The 24,764-nt window shown below is 39.2% G+C and overlaps 1 protein-coding gene across 1 annotated transcript; it reads right to left on the reverse strand.

The window, feature by feature from the left end:
• Nucleotides 1-153: 153 nt before the first annotated feature.
• On the reverse strand, nt 154-20,848 carry LOC145494358 (bifunctional heparan sulfate N-deacetylase/N-sulfotransferase 4-like). Its single transcript, XM_081473802.1, has 11 exons — nt 20,407-20,848; nt 14,416-15,323; nt 7,135-7,374; nt 6,350-6,535; nt 5,840-5,968; nt 5,235-5,417; nt 4,649-4,869; nt 3,785-3,956; nt 2,392-2,550; nt 1,627-1,736; nt 154-1,404 (listed from the first exon to the last, which is right to left on the reverse strand). Exons 1-11 carry the CDS (start codon nt 20,528-20,530, stop codon nt 1,203-1,205), a joined length of 2,634 nt encoding a protein of 877 aa, XP_081329928.1. The 5' UTR covers nt 20,531-20,848; the 3' UTR covers nt 154-1,202.
• Nucleotides 20,849-24,764: the final 3,916 nt, after the last annotated feature.

Raw genomic sequence — 24,764 nt, forward strand, 5'->3', positions numbered from 1 at the left:
TACATTTACATATCAAGTTATTTTTAACACAAGGGAAGGTGCCATACTGTTTCAGAAGAGCATAATCGATCAAATGAAACGAAAATAGTCTCTGACTGTACTAGTTAACGTTTTTTTTTTTTTTATCACAGAATTTCATTTCCCTCAGAAAAACAAACGCTGTCGCAGAAAATCGTGGAAAATGGCAGCATAGAATTTTCTACACATTATCAGAGTTGATACAATATATATATTTTTTATTTCTCTTTATATTCTTATATAGCTTTTAAACATTTGTATAAACTTTACATATATAAAATCAATATATACTCCTTCGTTGTATTGATCTTTAAAATAGACGGAACATTTTGTACCGCGATATTTTTCTTGTTCACAGAGGAAAGCCATAGCGTTACGACTTGATAACCACTATCTCTTTTTTCCACGTGGTCAAAAATATATATACATTTACGAGGAACTTCTTAAGTTTTTTTATTTAGTTATTCATATTTCTTTAGAAATTCGGTTGTTTATTTTTCATATCTTTCTGTTAATTTCCTCTGAGTTTTCAACCAATCAAAGAGTTAGCAACTGGCGCGTGACCACACTCAAAATAACTCCGTTTCTGATTGGTCAAGCAAACGGGAAAACCAACAAAAATGAATGGAATCAATTGAGTAGCAGCGACACCGGGTGTGTATGGCAGTAAATAACAAAAACATAAGTTGTAAATAATAAAAATACAAAAATGCAAACAATAAAATATAAACGGGATGAAATATGGACATTTTGATGGGTATGTATGCACTGATTTGTAGAAAAAAAAGAATTCCACGAAAACGGAAAATCGCATCAGATGCAAAAGTCTTTCCAAAACATTTGTCTTAGATTGCATTAGTTTTCAGGGCAGTTGCAACCTGAACACAACAAACCATTATGAAAGAGCGTTATTTTGTTTTGTCACAAAATCGAGTTTGGCTCGACTGGGGCCATGGAGAAGGCCAAAGTAAAAGCTAAGTGTCCAGTGACGTAAACATTCGCCAGGTGTTTCAGACTGCATTTCAGACATCTTCGAGATTGCTTTTATCGTAATGCACCCTGATAGCGGAGTGTTCTTGTGCTCTTGTCCATAGTAATAAAATATCGATCAAACCAGCATTTTATTACTGTTTGCGAAGTAGAAGCCACTTCCATAAGCTCCTGCGATCCCCCAATCTCTCTATTCACCCGTGAATCCACTTGGGCAGAGGAAATTCGATCTTCTGGTTCATGCGCAGTAGATTCTGATTATGCCTAGAGTAATACCGCTGAAGGTACTGTTCAGTCTGCCGGCTCATATGAACTGGTCTAGATTCCTTAAATCCAAGGCATTCCGTCACGTAAGTGGAGGATTTAGGACAATAAAGGCCGCTCTGTTCATCGTATCTGTTAAAAAAAACAAAAAACAAAAAACAAAAACAAAAAAACACTGAGTGAACAAGGTGTACCCTTTTAATATCTTCAGTGAGTGTTTCCACCCTGGGGAACACTGAGGAAAAAAAGCACAGGTAAATGCACTTCAGTAGTCTCAATCTATCAACGAAAAAAACAAGTCCATTCACCTAAGATACCTCAAGTAGGAATAGCGAAATGGACGCTCTAACATACCTTAGAAGATGCGAGTACTCCACGCGGGTTTCTACATGAACAGCTTCTTGAATTGTATTCATGACCGTGATGGGCCTGGAAACCAAATCATCGACGCTCACAATGGACATCTGTGGAAGAACAATTTGTGACGTTAACTTTTCACTGTCGCCAAGAATGACCAAATTCTGATTTCTGCTTACCATATTCTTGCATTTTCAAGGAGGCAGGTAACGAGAATAAACTTAATGAACCAAGACAGATTTCCTTGACGTATCGCTAAATCCCCAAAGTAGTATTACAAGAATCGTATGGTAACTGGTAAGGAGAGTTAATATTCTTATTACATTAAGATTCTGTCGCATGGAAACTCGGGGCGCGTTTTGTCGTTTGCAACGAATCATATTGCTATGCAGACTAAGTTATTTTACGGCTCACAATATTTTCCCGTAAGAGACATGCGATACTGTTGATACTTCAAGAGTAACAGCTGTTCTTGGAAATTTTGTAGAATAACAGCACTGCCACGGTATTTGAAGAAAAAGGGCTTATGTTGCAACCTGGGGGACCTTGGGGCCGAAGCAATATTTTCGGGACGACGCGATATTTTGTAAACTTTCGCCCAAAAATATCGCGTTGTCCCGACTAGCTGCCCCTGGGTCTCAGAGGATGCTTATGTTGGAGTACAATCCTACTTTAATAAATACTAGACAGTCCGAAGAGACGCCAAGACCAACAACTTCTTACACCACGCATCTCACTGACGGGTTTCAAAACAGGACTAACCTGTTTGGCATTGTAGTGTCTCATCCACCGAGCGATGTGTTCAGAGTAGTGCCCAGCCTCCAGAATAGTTCGCCTAACGTTGGACAGGCTTGGATCACCATTGGATTTGACGAGATCGTCAAAGCTAGGAAGCTGTGAATCTTGAAGAGTTTTTAGGTACTACAACAGAAAAAAAAAAAGTACATTAGATCTAGACTCTCTCTGGTGCGTTAGCAGTTGTCTATTCAATGTCAAATTCTCGCATAAAACCGTGCTATAAAGCAATTATTTTCGACAACTTCCTGGAGAGGTAAGTTCCTGTTTTAAACTTAAGTTTTGAGCTGTGTCAGAGCCTGATTACATGGCGAATTTCAGTCCGGGCTGAAATTTCAGCCTGGTTAGCCGGGCTGAAATTTCTGCCCGGCTTCTGAAACAAATTCTCATGAAATCAAATTGGTGATTACATGAAGAAGGATTCAGCCCGGGCTGAAAATCCTAGCCCGGGAAAACGGGCTGAAAAATCGGAAAAATTCCCATGTAATCGAAACGGAATTTCAGTCCGGGCAGAAAAGCAGGAAACTAGATGGCTGCCGCTACGCAGTAGAAGCGATTTCAGTGGAATAAAGGCGATAAAATAGAGAATCTCTCTAATTTCAAAGTTCAGATGGAATATAAGAACATCGAGACAAGGTTAAACAGCACGAGGCTGTCAGGCAAGCCATGAACTTGGCAAGCTTGAGGACATATTTTCTTTCTATGCTAGCACGTCTTTCTGGCTGAGAGATATGTAGCCAAAGACAGGTTTCGTTCAGTTCCATCATCATTGTAGGGTGCTACTATTCCAAAAAGTTAAAAATTGAGCGCCAGCAAAAGGTCAAACGACAAGAGAAGCAATGCGCCCATTTTCACGATTCGTGTTCTCGGCGCCATTTTGATTCTCCTGAGACTTTTTGCACACAATTTCATATTTGGCACCGAGGCTAATATTTCAGCCAGGGCTGAAATTCGTCATGTAATCGCAACAAAATTTCAGCCCCCTTAGCCGGGTTGAAATTTCAGCCCGGGCTGAAATTCGCCATGTAATCAGGCCCTTAGAGATGATTTGGCCCACGCGCATTTTTCCACGCTTTCCAAAGTTGCAAGGATATTGCAAAGTTTGCCATCGGTCAGGTGCTGTCACGTGCTTGTCATCGTCACGCGAATTTCCCGCGTTTGCTAAAGTGATGGGAATTTCCCCGCGCTTGCCAACGTTATGGGAATTTTCCCGCGCTCATCATCGGTTACTGTTTTCCCGCGCATGCCATCAGCCGCTGATGGTTCAGCCCACGTTTTGTGGGATTGCCAAATGCCATTGTCCTTTATCTTGATGTTTGATTTACGGCAGCCATAACCACTCAATGTACAGGATACCTACCTGATAGTGATAAAAAGCCCTTTTTACAGGATCTTCAAGGACTATCAGGATTTTCGCGGACTTGAGGAGATTGCTCGCACTGTACGGAGACTCGCGGTTAGTGAAGTATTCATCGCTCACTTCATAAGACATCTGCTCTACTCTCGTCGGGCGCGGAAAAAATTCCATGTACCTAGTTTGGAGACCAATTCACCAAATTTAAACAAAGGAAATCATGAACGTCACAGTGGATATATGATGTTAATTAACAAACATTTTAACGATTTTATTTCTCCGTTGTCTACTTAGTTTAAGTTTCGATTGAGAAGATATATCAAACACTTAACACAGTGCTTGATCACTTTTCTAAACACCTCGAAGTTAGCGTTTTTATTCATAGCAAGTCCAACTTAATTGCAAATATAGGCGACCGCAAAACACGTAGCGTGTCTCTAAACCGATCTGGGCCGGGTTTTTCGAAAGCCGGTTAACGCTAACCCAGGTTTAAGAGTTAACCGAAGCAGTCATTTTTCTTGTATAAAAACGTTTTTCACTACTTATGTTTTGTGTGGTTTGAGATTGCTTAAGCTCACAACTGAAGGACAAACAATATAAGCAGAAAACCTCACCGAAAAATTACCAAACTCAAATCAAAATTCTCGCTAACCCTGGGTTAACTTAATCGGACTTTGAACAACTCGGCCCTGGTTTCTTCTTCGTCGTCGTCGGCGTCGTCGGCGTCGTCATCGTCACTCATCATGATCGTCATCATCACCGGTCTTTGTACCAGTAGGCGCATAAGGCCGTGAATTCACGCACCGCGGTCCAGTTTAATTTAACTGTGTAAGGTTCTACTCTAAAGGGTTATAATTTCTATCTCCTCACCAATCCAAGCCTTTCATGTAGTTATCACTGCTGAAGAAGCTAGTTCCCCGGGTCCCGTTGTTTGAGGTGACTGCAAGCAAGAAATCCGGATGAAGGTTGAGAAGTGTTACGAGCACGTCCAGGCCTCCAAAAGGAGGCCCGATCACTAGGAACGATGGGAGCCTGTTACAAGACTTCTGACTGGGCCAGATTTGAAGATGGCGACTGTCGTCACAAGGGCTCTAAAGAAAGGGAATGACACATTGTCAATTCTCCTTAATAATTTCCATAGATTTCTCTTACGTTTAGCTGCGAGAATTTGGTCACATATCAAGCCAATAGTCCCTGCCTGGAAGGAACTATGTCACGGTATTTTGAGTTATTTTGGCCACGCACAAAATTACATTTAAAATATTGAAGGAAACCTGAAAATGGTAGTTGACTAAGTTAGAAGAGCAGGTAGGAGATAATAGCAACCCATAAAGGAACAAGGATGGTTAAGGACGGAGAAGATTAACACGGATTACAAACCGAACAACGGGGTTTTCGAGATGAGCAAACCGTGACGTAGATCCTTTGACAACAAAGATGAGTTCACCCGACTTACCAACCACACTGGAACTTTATCTTTTGGAAATAAATTGAAGTAGATATCCGCGAGTTCAATCGGCGACGCGTATTTTACGTCGAAGTTAGTCCAGCGGTGAACAAAGTTGACAAGCCGGCTGATGGTGTAAAGTGCTAACTGGTCGTTGCCATAGTTTGTCATGTGAGTCATCACAATCATAACCTGTTGAAGACGAAGGCAGGCAGAAGGAAGTTTACCATACAACCCCAAAATTTAGAAATTCCAGTTGCAAAGTGAATGGAATACAATACTTCTTACCGGATAGCTCTGCAGATGTGATTACCTTATAGAAGCGCGCGTGTACTAAATTTTGGCAGCTTAAGGGAGGGCGCTCTTTGGAGAAAGGGTGCTTAGTGTCATTATACCTTGACATTCTCAAACTGCAAAACGTGAACTTGGCTAAATTTGCTCTGAAGGAATTCACTTAACTCTAAACTAACAAAACAAAGCGATCTCAAATCAAAACTAAAGCAAGCTTGTCGTTCTATAAGAAACTCGCTCTATTGTGAAATTAAAACTTATCAATGACGCTTGCTGTAGTTTACAGTGATTGAAAAAGTGTTGTGTACATAACATCGACTTACGGGATTTCGCAGAAGGGTTTCAAACAGTTCCCCGCCCTCGATACTTTTATCCAGCGCCTTCTTCCCTCCCTTGATCTCAGAAAAGAAGTTAGTTGTCGTAAACAGGCCACACGTTTGACGCGGGAGAACCTGAAATGATAAACGTTCACTGGAAATAAGATCTGACAGTTCCAGAGCATGCCTCAAATAAGATACCTTCGTTCTAAACTTTGGGTTGGTGGAATTACGAAACCCTCGTGTGTGACCATTCAAATGAAAGCTATTGAGCAGTACTTTCATGTGGTACTGTTTATTATGCTGTACAACGTGGTTCTAAATTTTAAGTCTGTGGATGAAACCCTAGTGTGTGACCATTCAAATGAAAGCTATTGAGCAGTACTTTCATGTGGTACTGTTTATTATTCTGTACAAGGTGGTTCTAACTTTTAAGTCAGTGGATAACACCTTAGTGTGTGACCATTCAAATGAAAGCTACTAAGCAGTACTTTCATGTGGTTCTATCCACATTACCTTTACTCCTTTGTAGATGAATCCCCGTCTGAACCAAGCGGGTTTCAAGTGCGGATACTCTTCAGTCGAAGTCACACGAACTTGCCTCACTTTCGACCACGCATCGTAAAGAGGTTCATGCACAGGATACACGCCTGAGTGATGTGGAGCAACCATGTACGACAAGTCCATGGGAATGCCGTGTTTCTACAAAAGCAAGATCCCATAAAGTTTATCGCAGGAAAACGACGGCGTTTACTGGGCAACAACAACAGTGTTATAGGTTAACATCTAAGAAAAAGCGAAAAACAGATCACATTTGTGGTTCTTATGATCCTCGTTTTTCCTCCTCGATTTATGGCCCCAAGCGCTAGGGCCATAACTCGGTCCGTAACTTACAGAGCGGACCGAGAAGACGAGGTTAGTAAGATATTTATTTTATCTCTACTGTGTGTCCGACGATTTCGGGAATGATTTCTATTTACGCGGAACGGCTTCAAATTTCTGACGCACGTTGAAAGCAAAACGAGTCAATTTGAAATCGTGGTTAAGTCGTTAGCACGTTTAAATACACAATTTAAAATACAAGAAAGTTTTAAACTTTTACTTTCTGTAAAGTACTTGGCCATAAAACACGAAACGTTTTGGAAAAAATCAACTTTAAATTTTAGCAGGCTGTACAGTAGCATGAGACCCGCTAAATTGACCAATCACAGCGCGCGTACTAACTGAGAGAGATAATAATAAATGTTATTATTTCAGAATACGTACTTTTAGCTGACAACGCCAAAAATCAATTGTCATACCTTTGCAAACTCCTCATTCTTAGTGAGGGATCTCACAATCTCTTCATACGTGTGTTTGTGAGGCTGCTCGTGATCATACAAGTGACCAAACCAGGTGAATTTATGCGCATGCTCTAACAGGGCGTCATCTCCGTCGTTCTCTTCGTCGTCTCCTTGTTTGAAGCTGCGACCCGAGAAACCAAGATTGAACTTGAATCCGGGCACCTTTTGCGACAGTCTATCCTGAACTGATATCATCTCCTAGATAAAAAAGAAAAAGAAATTACGGAACAAACCCGCGGGTAAGAACCTAGTGGTTTAAAGGCCGATACACACGAGGGGTTTTGCTCAAGGAGCATGTTCCAGGGTGAATTTTCACGACTACTACACACTGGTGAGCATAGTGTGGGAGCTTGCTCCACATTATGATACACACGAGGGAGCGTTTCCAAGTTTGTTCAATTTGCCCCGGGATCTTTCTCCCAAATATTTAACCGGTTTCATGTTGTGGAGCATTTTGCAGGGTGGAAATTCTGCTCCCGAGAATGAATTACGCCCATGAAATCGTTGGTACACACGGAGGAACTTTGCTCCCGGAGCGTGCCCCTGAAGCAAAACCCCTCGTTTGTATCTGCCCTACGAACCTGCTGGCAGAAATTTGCCATTTTAATACTCAAAAATATAAGAATCTGTTTAGCCAAGCAAGATAAAGCAGGTTCTTATATGTGGGTTACAGTTAAAATAATTATGATGAACATTTCAACCATGGAGTGTGTCTCTGAGATTGCACATTTATATTACAGGAAGATACCTGATACAAAATATGAAGACATGATTGATCATCGCAGTTGTATACACAACTTAAGCAGCTGTGAAATTTAAGCCTGAAAAAAATTCAGGCCCGTACTGGATAATCAATCATGTCTTCATATCTCTCTCAGCATTTCAAATATATGATCTTTCATATATTCACTTGCATACCTAATACAGTTGTGAATAAATACTGAGCATTCAAGGACCAAACACAAGTCTATTTACTATTTTTCTGGTAATCAACAACTATATCTCCTTCACAGAAATTAAGAACCTAATTAAGAACCTACTTAGTCTAAATTGCCAAAAACTGTCCCAAAATACAAGAACCTATTTTGCAAGACTTTCAAAAAAAATGTAGGTTCTTACACGCGGAGTTTCACTGTAATTGATCAGTGTTTATTACTAGTTTTACAATTTTAGGAGTGGTTTTCATTCGGTGGTGGGGATTTAACCCGGGTCATAATTGACCGAGGGGGTTAATCCCAGGGAGGGGAAAAATATACTGGGGTGTGGCAGAGAAACTAACGGGACAAACCTGAACAGGACAAATATTTTAAAAGAAGACTTCAAATTGCTTCATTCCAGAAATTGAAGAGGAAAGTTTCAAGTAAAATTAAATGGTTTCTCTAGAAGACTTGTATAAAAAATAATACTTAAATGTTTACGCGACAGAATGAAAGTTTGAATCGACATGGTTAATTATCAAAAGACGAAGTACACACTTTCGATATCTATTGGTTCATATTCATTCATGTTCATTGGTTCCAGTGTTTCTATAGCAACATCAAGTGAGACACACTTCTTCCGTGGTTTGTCCACTGTTTTTGTTCAATTCGTTTTCTCTGTTTTTTTTTCTTTTTTCTTTCTTTCCACGAAGTCGGTTCACACTTGAAATTTGGAAAACTAGTGAGACAATCTCAGATAGTGCAGAGCGCAATTGATAGCTCTGATACAGTAGTCCCATAAGTACTCACCCCTGCTCGGTTCACTTCCGGTTTGTGTCTACCTTGGTAGTCTGCTACGGCTTTTCCCCTTTGCAGTGTGTATGTTTCAAGGTTGTATTTTCATTCAAGGTCCAAACATTACGCACAAATTAATTACTACTGGTGCTTTAAGTTGATTTTCGTTCATTTTAAATTCAACAATACGCTGAAGCAGCAAACGTGACAATTTAGCTCTTCACGCCAACTTTGTAACTTGATACTTTTGTTTTCCTCGCAAAGCCATGTAATATGAAACCCCTGTTTTCTCCAAAACATACGGAAGATGTCCTTGTTTTTTGGAGTTAAATGAAAGAAAATTAAATATCTGATGTAGTGATGAAGAAACGGAACAGAGACGATGTTTTACTAAAAATGCAAATTTTTACCGATGAACAAGAACTAATTTAATTATCAGATAGTCACGAAATACCACTTTCTTTTTCTGTTGCCACCTTTGTTGTTAACAATAAAACAATTCAAAATTAACACACAACGATATTGATGGCTGAGAAGCTTTTCAACGAAAAGTGTTGAAGATAAACAGCGCTACTTGGCCGATATGAATGAGTCTCCTCAAAGACTGATTAAATTAATTTGAACTTTCATTAGGTGCCACGGCGTCCGCAGCAATATTTGAGCATTTTCCTGGTTTCTTTTGTTACAAATTTACAATTTGCGGAGTATTAAAGCCTTTAACTTGAGAACTTTTTGATCTCTCTTACAGACACAATTAAGGCAAGAAATAAACAAGTCGCTAAGGAGAAGCAATATATTTGAACCCTGACAAGCACACTATTGTAGATTGAAAACAGCAGATGATATTTGTTGAACCGACCTGTTTGTAATTCTAAAAGCTACGCAGCCACAGTAACGTTTCACTTTTGCAATAAAAAGGGACAATTGGCGCTACCTGAAAAATAACTGCCGTCCTTGGTCACATGACACGATATATAAAATACTGTGTGTAAAGATAGTGTATAACACTAACAATGCTAGAACGCATGCGTCTTACATGTTGAGCTCTACCATAAGGAAAACCACTCAACATTTGTGCGTGATTCCGTATGCAATGTATCCTTCACCTAATATAGAAGCCACGAACCCTAACTAATCTACACATGCGTTTAGGGCAAATTAGTTTTGTTCTAAGGAGAATGGTACCACAAGGAGAGCAAGGGGTTACCTGAAACAAATATATAGCTTTGCGATGTTCAAAGTTAAGCGACGGCGATGGAATGTGTTTTACGTAGAGTACACATGTACCTTTCCCACCCTACTCCCACTACTTCCTTGCCTCTAGACTAATTAATTAATTGAAATTAATTAATTAAACAAACATTAAAGTTTACACCTTAGCGCCATAGTGGTTTAGTTCCTTAGTGCCAGGCAACCCCCATAACCATCCAAATAGTGCACTCTGCACTAAAAATGGCAATCGACTTTCATCTGGAGCCACCGGGTACACTCCGAATGGGTGCGTAGCTTTTCTAATTCAACTTCAGACTACTCCAAAACCGTTTTTGCAAGACGTTGGATAATCCTTATCTGCGACTTTCTGTAACCCAATCAAAAACCTCGCACGTGAACATACGTATGGTTCAGCTGTTGACATGAGCTTATCAAGACCTCCGCTTGAAAAGCTCCCAACATTAGTATTCTAGTTGGAAGGTTGTTCGACCTATCCGATAGTTTATTCCGTAGAACCCGCGCTACCGTGACAAAGAGAAAAACAAGAAAACCAGGACTCAAGTAACTGATACCAATAAGCTACCCAAACTCCACTCGAAATAATATCGACAGACACGACACAATACGAAACGAGATTAAAACGAACGCGATTATAGACAACCAAAAACTACTGTAATCCCCCTGCACAACATAAAACTGCTTTGTATCTTTTTCTCCTCTGGCTGGGTGTGTGTGGTCGGAAAAGTTGACCGTGTGTTTACAATAGAGACTTGTTTTTATGGATCATTGCAACATTGATTATCATTGTTGACCTTCTTGGTTTTAGCGCCATAAAATTTTAATGCAATTAACTTTGTTTACAATTCCTCAACAGACATCAAAGCCGAGACGAACTCTCGGTGACTTACTATGATTAATAACGTTTTATTATTCCACTAAGGTGCTATTTTACCATATAAGGTCAAAAGAACGGAAAAAATATTAACTTTTATTATCCAACTGCAGCGAATACCGTCCAAACAACAGTACAAATATACAGCGATATTATACAGTAGAAAACCTGTTTGCCGTACAGGTCGCCGCGCGCACGCAAAACTGTCACTCTCCCTCTTTCATTGATAAATTATTGACTACAGCAGTTGGATAATAAATCTCCTATTAGATGTTTTTGGTGTGTAGTATCGCTGCATATTTTTACTCGTTGTTTGTATTTTGACGAGCCCGTAGGGCTCGTCAAAATACGGCACAACTCGTATAAATATACAGCGATACTACACACCAAAACATCTAATAAGATATATGTATTGACTGTAGAGTCGTATTCGCACGGGCCTTATCCGGATCGCTACGATTTTCGGATGATAAAGGATGTATTTAACGAACTAGAAGCCGAAATAATAGAAAAAGGCAACATAGTGGACTAGTAAATCCCTTATTCGATCGGGGCGGGGAAAAATACGAGTAACGAGTACAATATCCGCACGTATTATATCCTAAACCGTCGAATAAGATGTGTTTATCTTGACCACGAACGAGCAATAAGATATTCTTTAATCTGTCTAACAAATCTTGTTATACTGCTTGAGGTTAGGTCAGGATATTCTAGGAGTTTTGTGATATATCTGTTGCTCTAAAAATTGGATTAGACGAGAAATAGAGAGCGGTGAGAAAAAAAAAAAAAAAAAAACAGGAAAGTGCTGGATTATGGGTCCAACTGGATAAGCTAAAAACGGATTTGAAACAAACAAACGCAACACTTTTTGGGCCGGCACAAATTCAATTTAACGGTTTGATCGTTCAGAAATCTTCTTCGTTCATTATGTAGGGAAGAGGTTACAGCTGCTTGGGGGCGATATTTGAAAAAATGATCAAAGTCTAACTGGCACAATATTTTTAGATAGATTTAACCGCTCTAATACTCGAATTAGGTTAAATCTTCCAGTCTACGGCTCCTTATCAATTCTCGAAAAATTCACTCAAGAACAGTTCTAAAGGGCATCACGAAATTACTCCCCAGTTAATGATGTTATTTAATATTCTCTGTTAGGCAATGTATTGACATCGTGAAGAGAAATTCGTTGTAGATCTTTAAAAGAAACCCTTTGAACAGATGCCTTGAATGGGTTTTAAAACAAAATGTCGCATTTGTTAAGTAGGAACAAAATCCGAACCAATGCCTTTAGAAATTGCCACTCCTACTGGTTCCCATCGGAAAATCGGAATGGGGTTATATTGGTGCCCTTAATCCCGTTTATTCTGGATTTTGTCAAAAAGAAATCACGGTCACAATTTTTTTAACGCGAATCCTGCGATAGGTCATAGATTCGATGCTCGCTAAGCCTCGCATTTTTGTTGGCTTCTTTGGTATCGAGGGGCAGCTACAGATGGCCAATTCGCTTTTCGATTCTTTCTGAATACTGCGTTACGTAAGCCGCGAAAGAAGTACTAAGTTAAATTTGGAAAACGCGCCCAGTTTGAATCGGAAGTTTGAATCAGTTCTAAACCGCCTTCGTCACGGATGTCGCATCGTAAAAATAACAGAAAAAGCTCAAACTGTTTAAGTTTGCTGTTCCTGAACTTTTCCTTCTCAAAACTGTGAACTATTTCCTCTCGCTCAATTACGTAAGAGATGTTTTCTTGAATCGCAAATTCGACTGAAACGGAAATTGCGCGAAATTCTCTGAGGTCTGAGAGCCACAAAAACAAGCAAGAATTCCAGGCATCGTAACCTTTCTCCTCTCTTAAATTAATCAAAACCAATGTTATTAAAAGTTGTTAAAATGATTGATGGTGTGAAGAAATGCAACGGCTAGACGATGAACTAAAAAAAAAATAATGAAAAATCTCAGAAATATTCGATCCCGCGACCTTCTAAACCATCCAAGTGATTAAAACAGTGAAATGTCGCGATAACAAGAGGTATTAGAGATTACCAACTTATCGTTGAAAATATGAATAAAGAGAACAAGACACTTACTGGATCCAGGTAAAAATATGGGTGGCCAAAAATACAACTGAATTACACGTTTTTGATACTTAAGATGCAATTTCGTATTTCATGGCGCCAAACTTAAGGATGTTAATACGATTTCTCCTGATAATTATATTGCCAAAACCACAAACATCCTCTTTTAAATCAAAACGAAAACAATGAAGCTCTTTAAACAACGCTATTTACGAAAATCTTGTTAGAGTTCATCTGCGCTTATTGGGAAATTAACTCCACGAAAGTCTAAAAATATACTAAAATAGGGAGTCTGCAAACAAATGCCCTCACTTTTTAAAAGCAATAATCTTTTAAAATTTTAAAAGCTTATTTTAAAACCGGCTTCGAAGTTTTTTGTTTCATAATTTTCTTATCTTACCACTTAATAATACATAGAGGCACCTTTGTCAATAGTTCACCCAGAAACAGACCAAAATAGAATACAAACAAGACTAAATTCCATTTCTCAGGGCCAGAACTAGAAGTCTAACTGTTTTAACATATCCCAATGGCTGATATTTTTCCCCTCAAACTCATTAATAATTAATCAAGTTAAAACGAAGAAAATCACCGTTTGGATACCCGGTCTTAATTAGCATGGATTTTTGACGATTTCACTTCTCCGTTTACTCCTTAGTTTTTGTTTCGATTGAGAAGATATATCAAACACTCGAGACAGTGTTTCATCGGCTATCCAGACACCTCGAATTTCGTCAATAATACTCTGCTGTGCGTCGTATTTTCAACTGTCTTCTCGGTGTTGTATATCCCGATGAAACACTGTCTCGAGTGTTTGATATATTACATGAAACATAAAACATATCGATAAAACTTATCTATTGGCCGGTGTGTTTAGTAAAGTAGCCTTCTAATGGTCTTAGAAATTTCAACTTCCAAACACCTAGCATGCAAGCATTTGACTGAGCTATTAAATACTGATTCGTTTTCTTACACTACAACTTTTAACCAATAAGCCCACGACAGAAATACTCTATGAAATAGTGCGGATACCTGTCTATTTCATCAGATTTGGAGTTTGCCAATATGCTCAGCAAACTGGGTCATCGTTAACTTCGTTAGGAATTTTCTCTTTCTTAGCTAGTTTAAAACATCGAACTGTTTTTGAGCAGCTACATTTAATACTTGCTAAAATAAAAAGGTAAAAAGATTAAAGTAATTTGTTTTTCAATGGTGGTTGTGAGAGCGAGAAATTAGTCTCGCAGGGGTTGTTTTTCCTTGCGCGCAGACTATGTTTCATCAAAAAACCCACTCCAACTTATAAAATTTATTAGTTTGTGGCCAGGTGCACAGTACGGGAATATAACTTACCAGAACGTCTCGTTTTTTCATCCTTATCCCAGTCTTGGAGATGAAAATATCGTCAACGTCAATCTGTAGATATCTCTCAAGCGAAAACACAGTAGGACTAACTGGGGATAAATACTCCAGGCTGTCCATAAACAACATTGTGTGTAGGAAAAACGGAAAACCTCCGCCGAAAAACACTTTTTTAACACCGTCTTTTCGCCCATCATCCAGCAATACCGTGGCTTGGTCGGTCACTGCGATTTCCAGGTCTCGTTCTCGTCTCTTGTTACGATTAACAACATACTCAACTGTTTCGTAGGGAGTTACTGAAGGGTCATATCGAAGAAAACTCCACCTAGTTCCCTGCCCTTTCTGTACGTAAGGCTTTAAGACAGAGCCGCCTCTTCGAGTTATTCGTAAAAGCTTCGAGGTTTCATTTACCTCAACATCTAACGTTTGTTTTTCCTTCTGCGGTTTTATAACCTCAATGCCAAACTCTGGTATCGCTCCTACATGATTTGAGATGAAAAACAGAAGGCCTGTAGCAAATTTCTTGCAGTAGAGTCTTACTATTTGCTGCACATTGGGTTTGAGTTCTAGGTAAGTTTTGATGTCTACGAAAATTACAAGTGAATAACGTCCAACAGTTACATCCGGTTTTAGATCTTCTTTTAAATCCAAAAACGGCCTATCGTCAACTTCACTTACAACGTACGGCGCACGAAGGCCGTCCAAAAACCGTGCTACATAGTGAGAGAGCTTCGAGCGTTCTTTTATCCAAGATTTATAAACTAACAATATTTTCTTCTGAACTTGGAATGTCCTGTTGCCAAGTCGTGTCGACGAAAAAGTCGATTCGTCGAAAGGAAGTTCATTTGGAGACGTGGTCTTCCAACCAGCTTTTGTCAACTCCGTGGCAATAACGTTGTCTGCAAAAGAAGAACAAATGCATTTATTTTACACAACCTCGAAAGGTGCGGCCGCCATTTTGAAACTTAGGAGCAAATTACAGTGTTTGTGCGAGAATTCTATATCAAATATTTTCCGCAACATTTGACTTCTGAAATATTCAAAATCCCTAAACTAAACATACCAGTCAAAATATTTTATTGATCATATTAAAGGTATTCATAAGGGTTCACCATTACAATTCATTCCGCAGATTTTGACCGTCAAACTAAACCAAACTCTCCGTTTTCTTCACAGAATTTTCATTTCAATTTATTTACAGTTCCAAGTTATTTGACAGAACATTCAATGTCAACAGAGAAATTCTGTATTTCGCACCACGTTCGCTACACGTAATGAGTATAACTGTAAAATTATTATTTATATTATAAGAGCTGCATTTTTTTCCACAATCATATGCTCTCAGTTGCAAATTGCCAACTGACATCGTTAGGATATCACAGCTCACGTTTGCTGCACCTACGATACAGAAAACTAGACATAAAAAATGAGTAAAACAGCTGCAAAATGCAGTAAATTCTTTGTCGCCAAGGCGCATCAATCCAGGAGCCCCAAAGAAGAAGGGTAGCTGACTTTAAACCGGCTTTTAACGCCGCATAACAATTTTTTGTTGTCGTAGCTGCTGGAAAAACGACACTAAACAACAAGAAATGCTCAAAAGCTCACACTTATATGCAGTAGGGTTTCATCTGAAGAGTCAAAAGTTGAACGTACAACATTATAAACAATACGAAACGAAAGTTTTACTTAATAGCTTTCATTTGAATGGTCACACACTAGGGTTTTGTCTACAGATTTAAAAATTTGGACAACCTTGTACAACATAATAAACAGTGCCACATGAAAGTACTGCTCAATAGCTTTCCTTTGGATGGTCACACACTAGGGTTTCATCCACAGGCTTAGACGTTGGAACCACCTTCTTCAGTATCTTCACCTGACCGAGCTTTATACGAATTCATTATGAAAGTTTCTTGTTTATTATAATGGCTTGAAGTAATATATCAAACACGAGAGACAGAGTTTCATAGGGATATCCAAACACCGAGAAGAGAGTTGAAAATACGACGCGCAGCAGAGTATTTTTGACGAAATTCGAGGTGTTTGGATAGCCGATGAAACACTGTCTCGAGTGTTTGATATATCTTCTCAATCGAAACAAAAAACTAAGGAGTAAAGGGAAAAGTAAAATCGTCAAAATCTATGCTAATTAAGACCGGGTATGCAAACCTCTTTCACGGTTTCAACTTGATGAATTATTAATGAGTTTAAGAAATCAAGATATGAACTCTCCTTTTACAATAGTAGGGGTCTGACACGTTTTCTAGCAGCTTGAGGCTCAAGTGACTGAAACAAGTGGGTTTTTTTTTAAATTTCTCTTGCTCACCACGGAAACCACAAGTCCGCGAAGTTAGCTTAGGGAACGGGAAGGACCAACATAGAATTTGAACACTCGATGACATTTAGTAAGGCAAAAAAATCCCTTAATTCAGTGTTAACACAAATATCAAACCACCAACTCATAAAGCCATTTCAAAACGACCAAGTCCTCAGGAAAAACGGTTCATACAAAAATGCGTTTTCATATGAATAGTTCATGAAGGTTCGTTTTGACACGAAGGAAATAGCCTTCTGGAAAGAGAGCGCTGACACATGAAGAATGCTTAGTTGTAACATGATCAAACAGTTGAAACTGCCAACACGTTCCGAGCATCTTCCACAAAATTAGGAAGTTTCAAGAGTTACTTTCAGAGGGCATGAACATCCCCGCCCGGCAAGTGAAAAGAAACCATTTCGTATTTTCGATCGTGCTTTTAATTTCCTTTAGCTGGGCGGGTGGCCAGAAGTCAAGAGTGAACGGAAACAAGTGACAGAAACCTTCATTAACGCTTTCGCAGGTTAATTAAGAACGTTGAGACTACCTTTCCATCAATAACACGTATTTTGATCGCTGTTTGCAGTTACTGATTGCGATGCCATTTGCTGCTGGACGTAAAAGAAAATATTCATCTCTGACAAGTGTGTACATTATTAAACTGTTTTTCAATTTGTTCTAGACAGTTCTACAAAATTTTTCGGGCGTTTGAAGTGCCAAAGAACAACTGTATCCCGACGTGCACTACCGTTTTATCTGTGACAGCGACAAAACCCAAGCACGCTCACAACGTTTTTGCATGGTTCCAAACAAATCTTTTCGTCCATTAGAAAATAACATCATCACAGACAAAGAACTTATGATCGATCGATCGTTCGTCTGTACAAAAGATCAAAAAGTTAAAAATTTGAGCAATGAAGAGTATGTGTGATTTACAGACAAACAAGAAAACACCCATCAGATCTTTCTTAATTGAACAGTTCAGAATTGATTAATCCTACGTTTTAATTTTCTCCTTTAGCTGAGAAAGTAAGATTACCATGACACCAAAAGAATCCCGGCTCAATTCAATCTGGAGTGCAAAAATTGTAGACTGATAGAGTGTGATATCAGACTCCGATAACGTTTAATTTTCCTTGACATACAGAAATGGACATTTTACGACATAGCCAATCACACTGCTACCGATTACACTGATATTTGTATTAAATAGTAGCTTATCTACACTGATATCGATACACTTTTACTGCACTGACACCCAAAGAAACCGCCGTTTCCATTAGGTTTCAATTCCTGCAGTCAAAAGGCTATCTCTGAAACAACAACTATTTTAGGAACACATTAACGATGGATTTGCAGTTGCTGTGCTGTTGGGAAAGCTTGCCGACAAATACAATTACACAAACACACGTTTGTTTCCAATCAGCGAGGAAATTTGTAAAGTATTCCTCTCTGTTTTCAAAAACCGGCTTGAACTTGAACCTGCACGAGAGGAGAAGCACGCGTTTCTGAGATGGCGCAATTCAAGCTCTTAAAATATGCGTGCTGTAGCTGGTATGAAAGGCGAGAACAGTATTATAATATACAGGAAAGAGTTAAAACACCTCCACTTTTGAAGACATGTAAAGGAAATATTTACTGCGATTACAAAGAGAGATGAAGTGCCTTTTGTCATACATGTATTTCAACTCAAGCCGTAATCGAAAACAGGCTTAACTAAAACATCTGAACGCAGACACGTTTCCTAATGAGTTCCTGCGCTTATCAAGTTTCACAAATTGATGCTCTTCAAGCTAAAGGCTTGATAGTTTATCATTCGTTTACAATGGAACATTAAGGTGCCAAATCTTATTATCGGGGACACAATCTTTCCAAAAACGCCGCAAGTTGTAAGAAGCTGATCTCTCTTTCGCTCGCCGGCGAAAAGTTGCAGCTGATGTTCACGTTTTCGTTTGAATCAAGCTGCTTCGGTCATGAATAGTTTTGCGGGAGATTTTTAAAATTCAGCTAAAAACACACGGCAGAAATTAGTAGAGTAAATCAAGCAGTCTTGTGTAAACAACAAGTTTCTTTTAAAGATAAGGGAGCTAACCAACAACTTAGGCCGTTTTCTTGTTACTGAATGGTACTGACTACTCGTTGTATTTTCCACCGGAAAAAACCTCCCAAATTAATCTACGTTAAAAAAAAAAAAAATGATCTCCCGAAATTATTTACCGCAGAATGCAAAAAAATATTTATGTATCTTTGCTCTACAAAACGACAGCTTTTTTTTCCCTACAAAAACATCTCTTATATAAGCAGTCTGTTATTGCGCTAAGGTTTTACAACGATTACAGGCGGTTTCTCGCTTGTTTTGAAAGGATTTCATTTAAAATCCATTGGTGTATAAGAAAGTTGGCACTTCGGAGCTCTCTTGAAAGATAAAAAATCGGACGATCACAGAAAGAAAGCCCTTGAATTTCCAAAATCGCAACAGGTTTACCATAAAATGCAAATTACTATCACGACCACTTATCCTCAGAGGAAATTTAGACGGCCATCCTCACAGGTTCCGATCAACAAGCAAAATTAAACTCTTGAAAATAACACCATAAACTGGGGCAAATATCGATAATTCCCTGGCGTTCTTCAAACACACAGGAGGCCGACAATTGCTCGATCTTACCTAATTTGCAAAACACCTGGATAGATCGCAAATTGATTAAAAATGCTCGACAATCACTGGCCTGGATTTATAAACTTCTTGACACCAGAGAGGTGCCGTATCTTTGTTATAGCCACACAACTGCAGCGCAGCTGTCAAAATGTTGCGGCTCTGAGGCAAATACGTTCCCACTTTCTCGTTTATATTTGTATAAAGCGAAGATTTTGTTCAAATAATCTTCTAACTTTTATAGCGGGCAGGCAATAAAGAACAGAAATCCCATAATCCACAGATGGTTTGAGAACAGAAAACGTAAGCTAAAACCGCGGTTCCGAAAGTGAAATATGCTTCGTCCGGTTGAAACAACTACGACAAAACATGAACTGAATTTAGCCACCTTCTAGAACGTACACGAGGGCAGAACTAAGTACAACAATGAACTTCATGAAATAAAGATTGAAAATCTGGTCTAATCTTAGCCCAGTGTCATAAAATTAAGCTACTAAAGCATGATTTGCAAGCTTACAATCGCTGACAAAGGACATTACAAACACTCGTGTTCGGCGACAACAAAACGTGTGGCGCAAGATTCTCGCACGAGCCCTCTCATTAGGCTGTTTACAGTCGGCTGGACTGCCGCGAAAATTAGAAAACTATCTTAACACAACCACAATTACTCGCGATTCGGTCACCCGCAGATATTCCCTAAAAAGCAAGAGTTACTTCATAAACGGACGAAATAAAAGAATTCACAATTTCCACCGTGAATTCGCTCACATCTTGGTCGAACAATATAACACAGATCAATATTGAAGTACATATTTGGTCCCTCTACCATACAAACGACAGCTTGAAGAAGAAAATACCCAAACAACGATATTCTACGTATTCAGTGTTTGTATACAAGCGCGATTTTATACGGTTATGGAAACATTTGTTCACGGCATGCCTGCGGAGTCGATATCACGACCTGCGACTGTGATTTGCGAAAAGTTTTCTGTGCGAACTAAGATGGACTTACCAGCGACTTCACGGTCATTGTAGAGAGAGAGAGTTATGAAGAAGACGAACCAGGCAGCAGGAATAACAGCCCAACACACTTTCCGAGAGAATCGTAACCTTCTCACGCGTGTGACGACGCGCATCGCATCGCTGCCCTCTTTCGACACAAGTTGAAAAATCTCTCCGAGATGTCCAGCAGCGACGGCCTCAAACTGTTGATATCTCGACGGATTAGTCTGTGAAAGAGTTCTGCAATCACCTTAAAACTAACTCTGCTACATCTAATCCAGTGAATGTGCTCTGCTATCTTTCAATAAACATTTGTTTTGGCTGCTCGCTGTAATCTGCATTGTGCCGTAAGATTTGAACGTTCACAGAACAACTGTGAAATCAAACCAGTGCTATGACGGGCGAATCGATCCGCGAATGAATGCGTTATCTGAGTGAACATAACGCTATTGTTCCGATCGGACATTCTACTGGCTCGCTCCAATCAAAACGAAAAGTTAATGGCACGCGATATTAATCTTGTAATTTAATTAAGTGCCTGCATTGTGGCAGTTGGTGTTAATTATGTAAAATGAACACCCATTTTGATTTGACAGTTTACCCACGAGAGCATGAAATAATAAACAATGTTTTTTGTGAAGTTCTGACTGAGTTGCAGTTGTCTAGTTACAAATCTGCGGAAAAATACTTAGTTAAATTAAAACGAACTGTAATTGAGGAAAAATTATTTACATTCCAAGAATTATGTTACACTTCCTTCAAACTAAAAAAAAAATAAAAAATGTTCTACTTGAATGACTTTTTTTCAATTGAATTTAAAATATCACTTTGGGCAAGCGGGCGGCAAAGGTTTCTTATTGAAATAATTCAATCTTCCAGATATCCTGATTGTGCAGGCATCTTTTAAGTGCAAAGATAAATAAAAAGAAAAAAAAAAGATGTTAATTCAAGAAGAAAATAATCTTAGTGTTTTCTAGTTATTTTCCCTCTGAGGCGATGCCTAATTATTCATAATTTATAACGTTTCGAATTCTTACAGATCTCGAAAGCCGGCTGAAACTCCCTCGGGAATTTTTAATTAATATGTGCAATAAAGTGTTTTTAGAATACAATGCCGTTGTTTGTTTTTGCATTTCGACGAAAATACCCAAAGGCATTTTGCCTTCTTAGCAGAAGGTCAGTATGCATATTTCTTGCGAAAAAATGTCATTAAAAGCACAACTACGAAGTCATCATGTTTAGATTTTTTTTCTACAACCCAATCAACTTACACTAAAAACAATAATCTTGCCAAATCCAATTAAAAGTTACTCTCTTTCACGTTCTAAAAAAGCTAAAGAGGACATAAAACCTTGTAATGTTGTTATTTTGTGGGGAACTTATTAGAATTTGCAGACGGAGCCATGCTGTGCGTTTTGGACTCGTAATCTACTCGTTAATAACCAACAACGAGACTCTGTCGCCGCAGAAACCGCTATTTCCCGCGAATGGCTCCAAACTGTCTATCTCGGAACACTGTATTCCAATATAATTAATTAGTACAAGGAGCGCAACATTTGCAAAACAAATTTCTTCCTTGTTCAATAGAAAAACACATGTATCTTAAGGCACTTTAAACAATGAAGCCGCTTGATCTGCTGATGGTAATCTCGTTTGCTTAAGTCACGCATATACCTGGGTGCAAATGAAAAATGCTAAAGAAGCGAACCGTATTTTTACATAACAAACTGTGTCTGGCAGTTATACTTTATTTACTAAGTTTATTTATTCTTTATAATTAACAGATTTGTAATGATCCTGTTTGAAATGTCGCTCATTACTTTGGCCAAAGATAAATTTTGCTGCTGTAATATACTTTCCTTTCATAAAGTAATATCGTAAAGTGAAGAGGGTAGTTTCTTCTTGTCACTCTTTCGCTGGAAATGCGAGGCCGAGGGCCTCCGGCCACTAACCCCCTCCCCCTACCACCCTAGAGATCCTCCACTCAACACCGTAAAAAATGACGGGTGTACGTGTAAATTAAACGCAACGTGGACGGCCCCCCCCAGTTATTATGATCTCGGGTACCCGAGACAACCCTCCCTCTGAGGCAACTTTATCGAGCGTTTATATGTGAAAACGTTTTCTCTATAGGCCGAGTCAAGGTTATTCATAACCCTTATTGAAAAATCTTCGGTCATTCGACTGATCAAAGTGGGTTTTGCCGAGATAATTTTCACTTTTTTGGTATGAATTTCTGCTGTAAATCCTAGATTTAGACATTTCGTGACACTCGCCACAACGAGAATTGTCTCAGTTAGGCGAGCCAAAGTGTTTAAATGAACTTTCAACTTTTTCAACTTTTTCAACTTTCAATTTTATTGTTTCCATCACCTATTACAATATATACTATAAATCGCCTAATATTACTATTTTTGTTGATACAAAACAAGTGATGAGGGAGTCTATAGAAAAGCAAAAAAAAAAAAAATGCTTGAAGAAAAGTTGTCCCGCCTGCCAGGATTACCCTACCTGCCGAGGCGAAACAACTCGCCCAACCCGAGTTGTCTCACCCCCGAGACGGGTTCGCGATCCTCTTGTAAACGGTTGGTTGAATTTGCAAAGAAATAAGTGAAAAGATACCTCGGCTAGGGTACCTTGGCGAGGAGGGGTGTGTGTGTGGTGTGTGTGTGTGTGTGTGGGGGGGGGGGGGGGAGGGTCATGTCTCGGGTAACCAAGACCATATAAATGGGGCCTTAAAGCCAATCCGTAGTGCAATTTTTTTGTCTCGACATCGTCCATCCTACGTGTCGCACGAAAATCCGAAACTTCATTTTCTAACAGCTAACATAGAATTTATCGATCCTCCGTTAATCTAAGAATTAAAACTGGGCTTTGGTTGCGATGATTAACAATTCTAAACTGATCATAACATCATTACATGACGTAACTAGAGAGCAGCTGTCCCATGCCTATGATTTAAGAAGAAATCTTTCGTCTTGTTGATGGTTGCCAACAAAAATTCGCTTCCAGAATATCATCTAGCCTGCGAGCAGGCTTATCTTTGAGTCACGCGTGCGAGCGCAGAGCAAAGCAATCCGGCGGGAAGGAGTCTGGTGAAGAAGCGCTAGGAGAGTCACTTACTCGTCTCGCGGCTTCGCCGCTCGATTTCGTTCTAACGGCTACGCCGCGCGCGTCTGTGCTCCAACGTGAGCCTGCTCGTAGGCTAAATGTCATCGGAAAAAATAGGGTTGCTATAAATTTATAATCACCAAAACTAATTCGCTGCATAATTGTATGGTTTTACTAGGTTACCGGCGAAAATATGGTTTCCGGCGAAAAAAATGAACTTTTAAGAATCTGACTTTGCATAAAGATTTGACTTGTTACTGAGTAAACGTCTGTGACCACACAACGTTTCCTGTGATGAAACTATTCAGTTAAAAATGTAGCTTCAAAATAACCTAAAACGAGGAGAGGAGACATTCGCTTTCTTTGCAATGTTGACCTCCAGAAGTTCTCCTGGATATTTAATAATAGACCAATTTTGATCGTACTTAGGCCTTGGCGGATTGTGCTCCTAAAAGTGGCATATTATGCTACTACTGAGCAGTGCTCGAAATTTTGTCAAATTATGCCAAAATTGTGCCAGAATTCCCAAATTATGCTCACAAAATGACGTAGATTCTGTACATAGAGGCGCGCAATAACGACACCAAATTATGATGTTTTTCAAATAAACTGTTTTTGTAAATTTATTTGCGTTTTATGGCAGTTTGTCTCGGCCGTCAGCTGTCCAAATTACCTGCTCGCATCTCTGAACCGTTTGTAAAATGCCTCAAGCCACAAAGTAAATCAACTTGTCTTGACAGTTCTGAGTTCTTTCAGCACCAATAATTGCTTGAATAAACATGGATAAGAATAGCATACACAAGTCAACATCAGCGCTTATTGTACTACAACATTACGCTGGCCTGGTGATAGTCTGTCATGGCTTCTCCATGTTGGAGAAGCCGGATGGGAAACCAGGGTACCAGACTCCTCCAAAAGGTTAACCGCGCACGCAGAATTCGCCAAAGGAGGCCTAGTAACTAAGCATGTCAGAACAAAGTCAATACCACTATTAGCGTAGCTAAAACACGCATTGCAAGAACATACTACCTAAATTTAATTTATTTCTGTAGAAAACACACCATATTTACTAAATTTTATGAATTTATGCTCCAAAAAGTGCTAAAATTTGCTAATTATGCCGTGGCAGTGCTCATTTAAAACATTATGCTTTTTTGCTCCAATTATGCCAAAAATTATGCAAGCACAATCCGCCAAGCCTAATCGTACTGAGGTCTATTGTTTCTAGTCTCCTCCGCAGCCGTTTTTTGGGATGTC

This window comes from Orbicella franksi, chromosome 8 (genome assembly GCF_964199315.1).
Source record: "Orbicella franksi chromosome 8, jaOrbFran1.1, whole genome shotgun sequence".
NCBI classification, from domain to species: domain Eukaryota; kingdom Metazoa; phylum Cnidaria; class Anthozoa; order Scleractinia; family Merulinidae; genus Orbicella; species Orbicella franksi.

Bases quoted from the DNA above. Each gene is read 5' to 3' on its own strand.
- LOC145494358 (XM_081473802.1), bottom strand. From the start codon at position 20,530: ATGCGCGTCGTCACACGCGTGAGAAGGTTACGATTCTCTCGGAAAGTG. The intron at 15,324-20,406 runs GTAAGTCCATCT...CTTCTTTTGCAG, and splicing joins CAATGACCGTGAAGTCGCTG to ACAACGTTATTGCCACGGAG. The intron at 1,737-2,391 runs GTTAGTCCTGTT...GTTCTTCCACAG, and splicing joins GACACTACAATGCCAAACAG to ATGTCCATTGTGAGCGTCGA.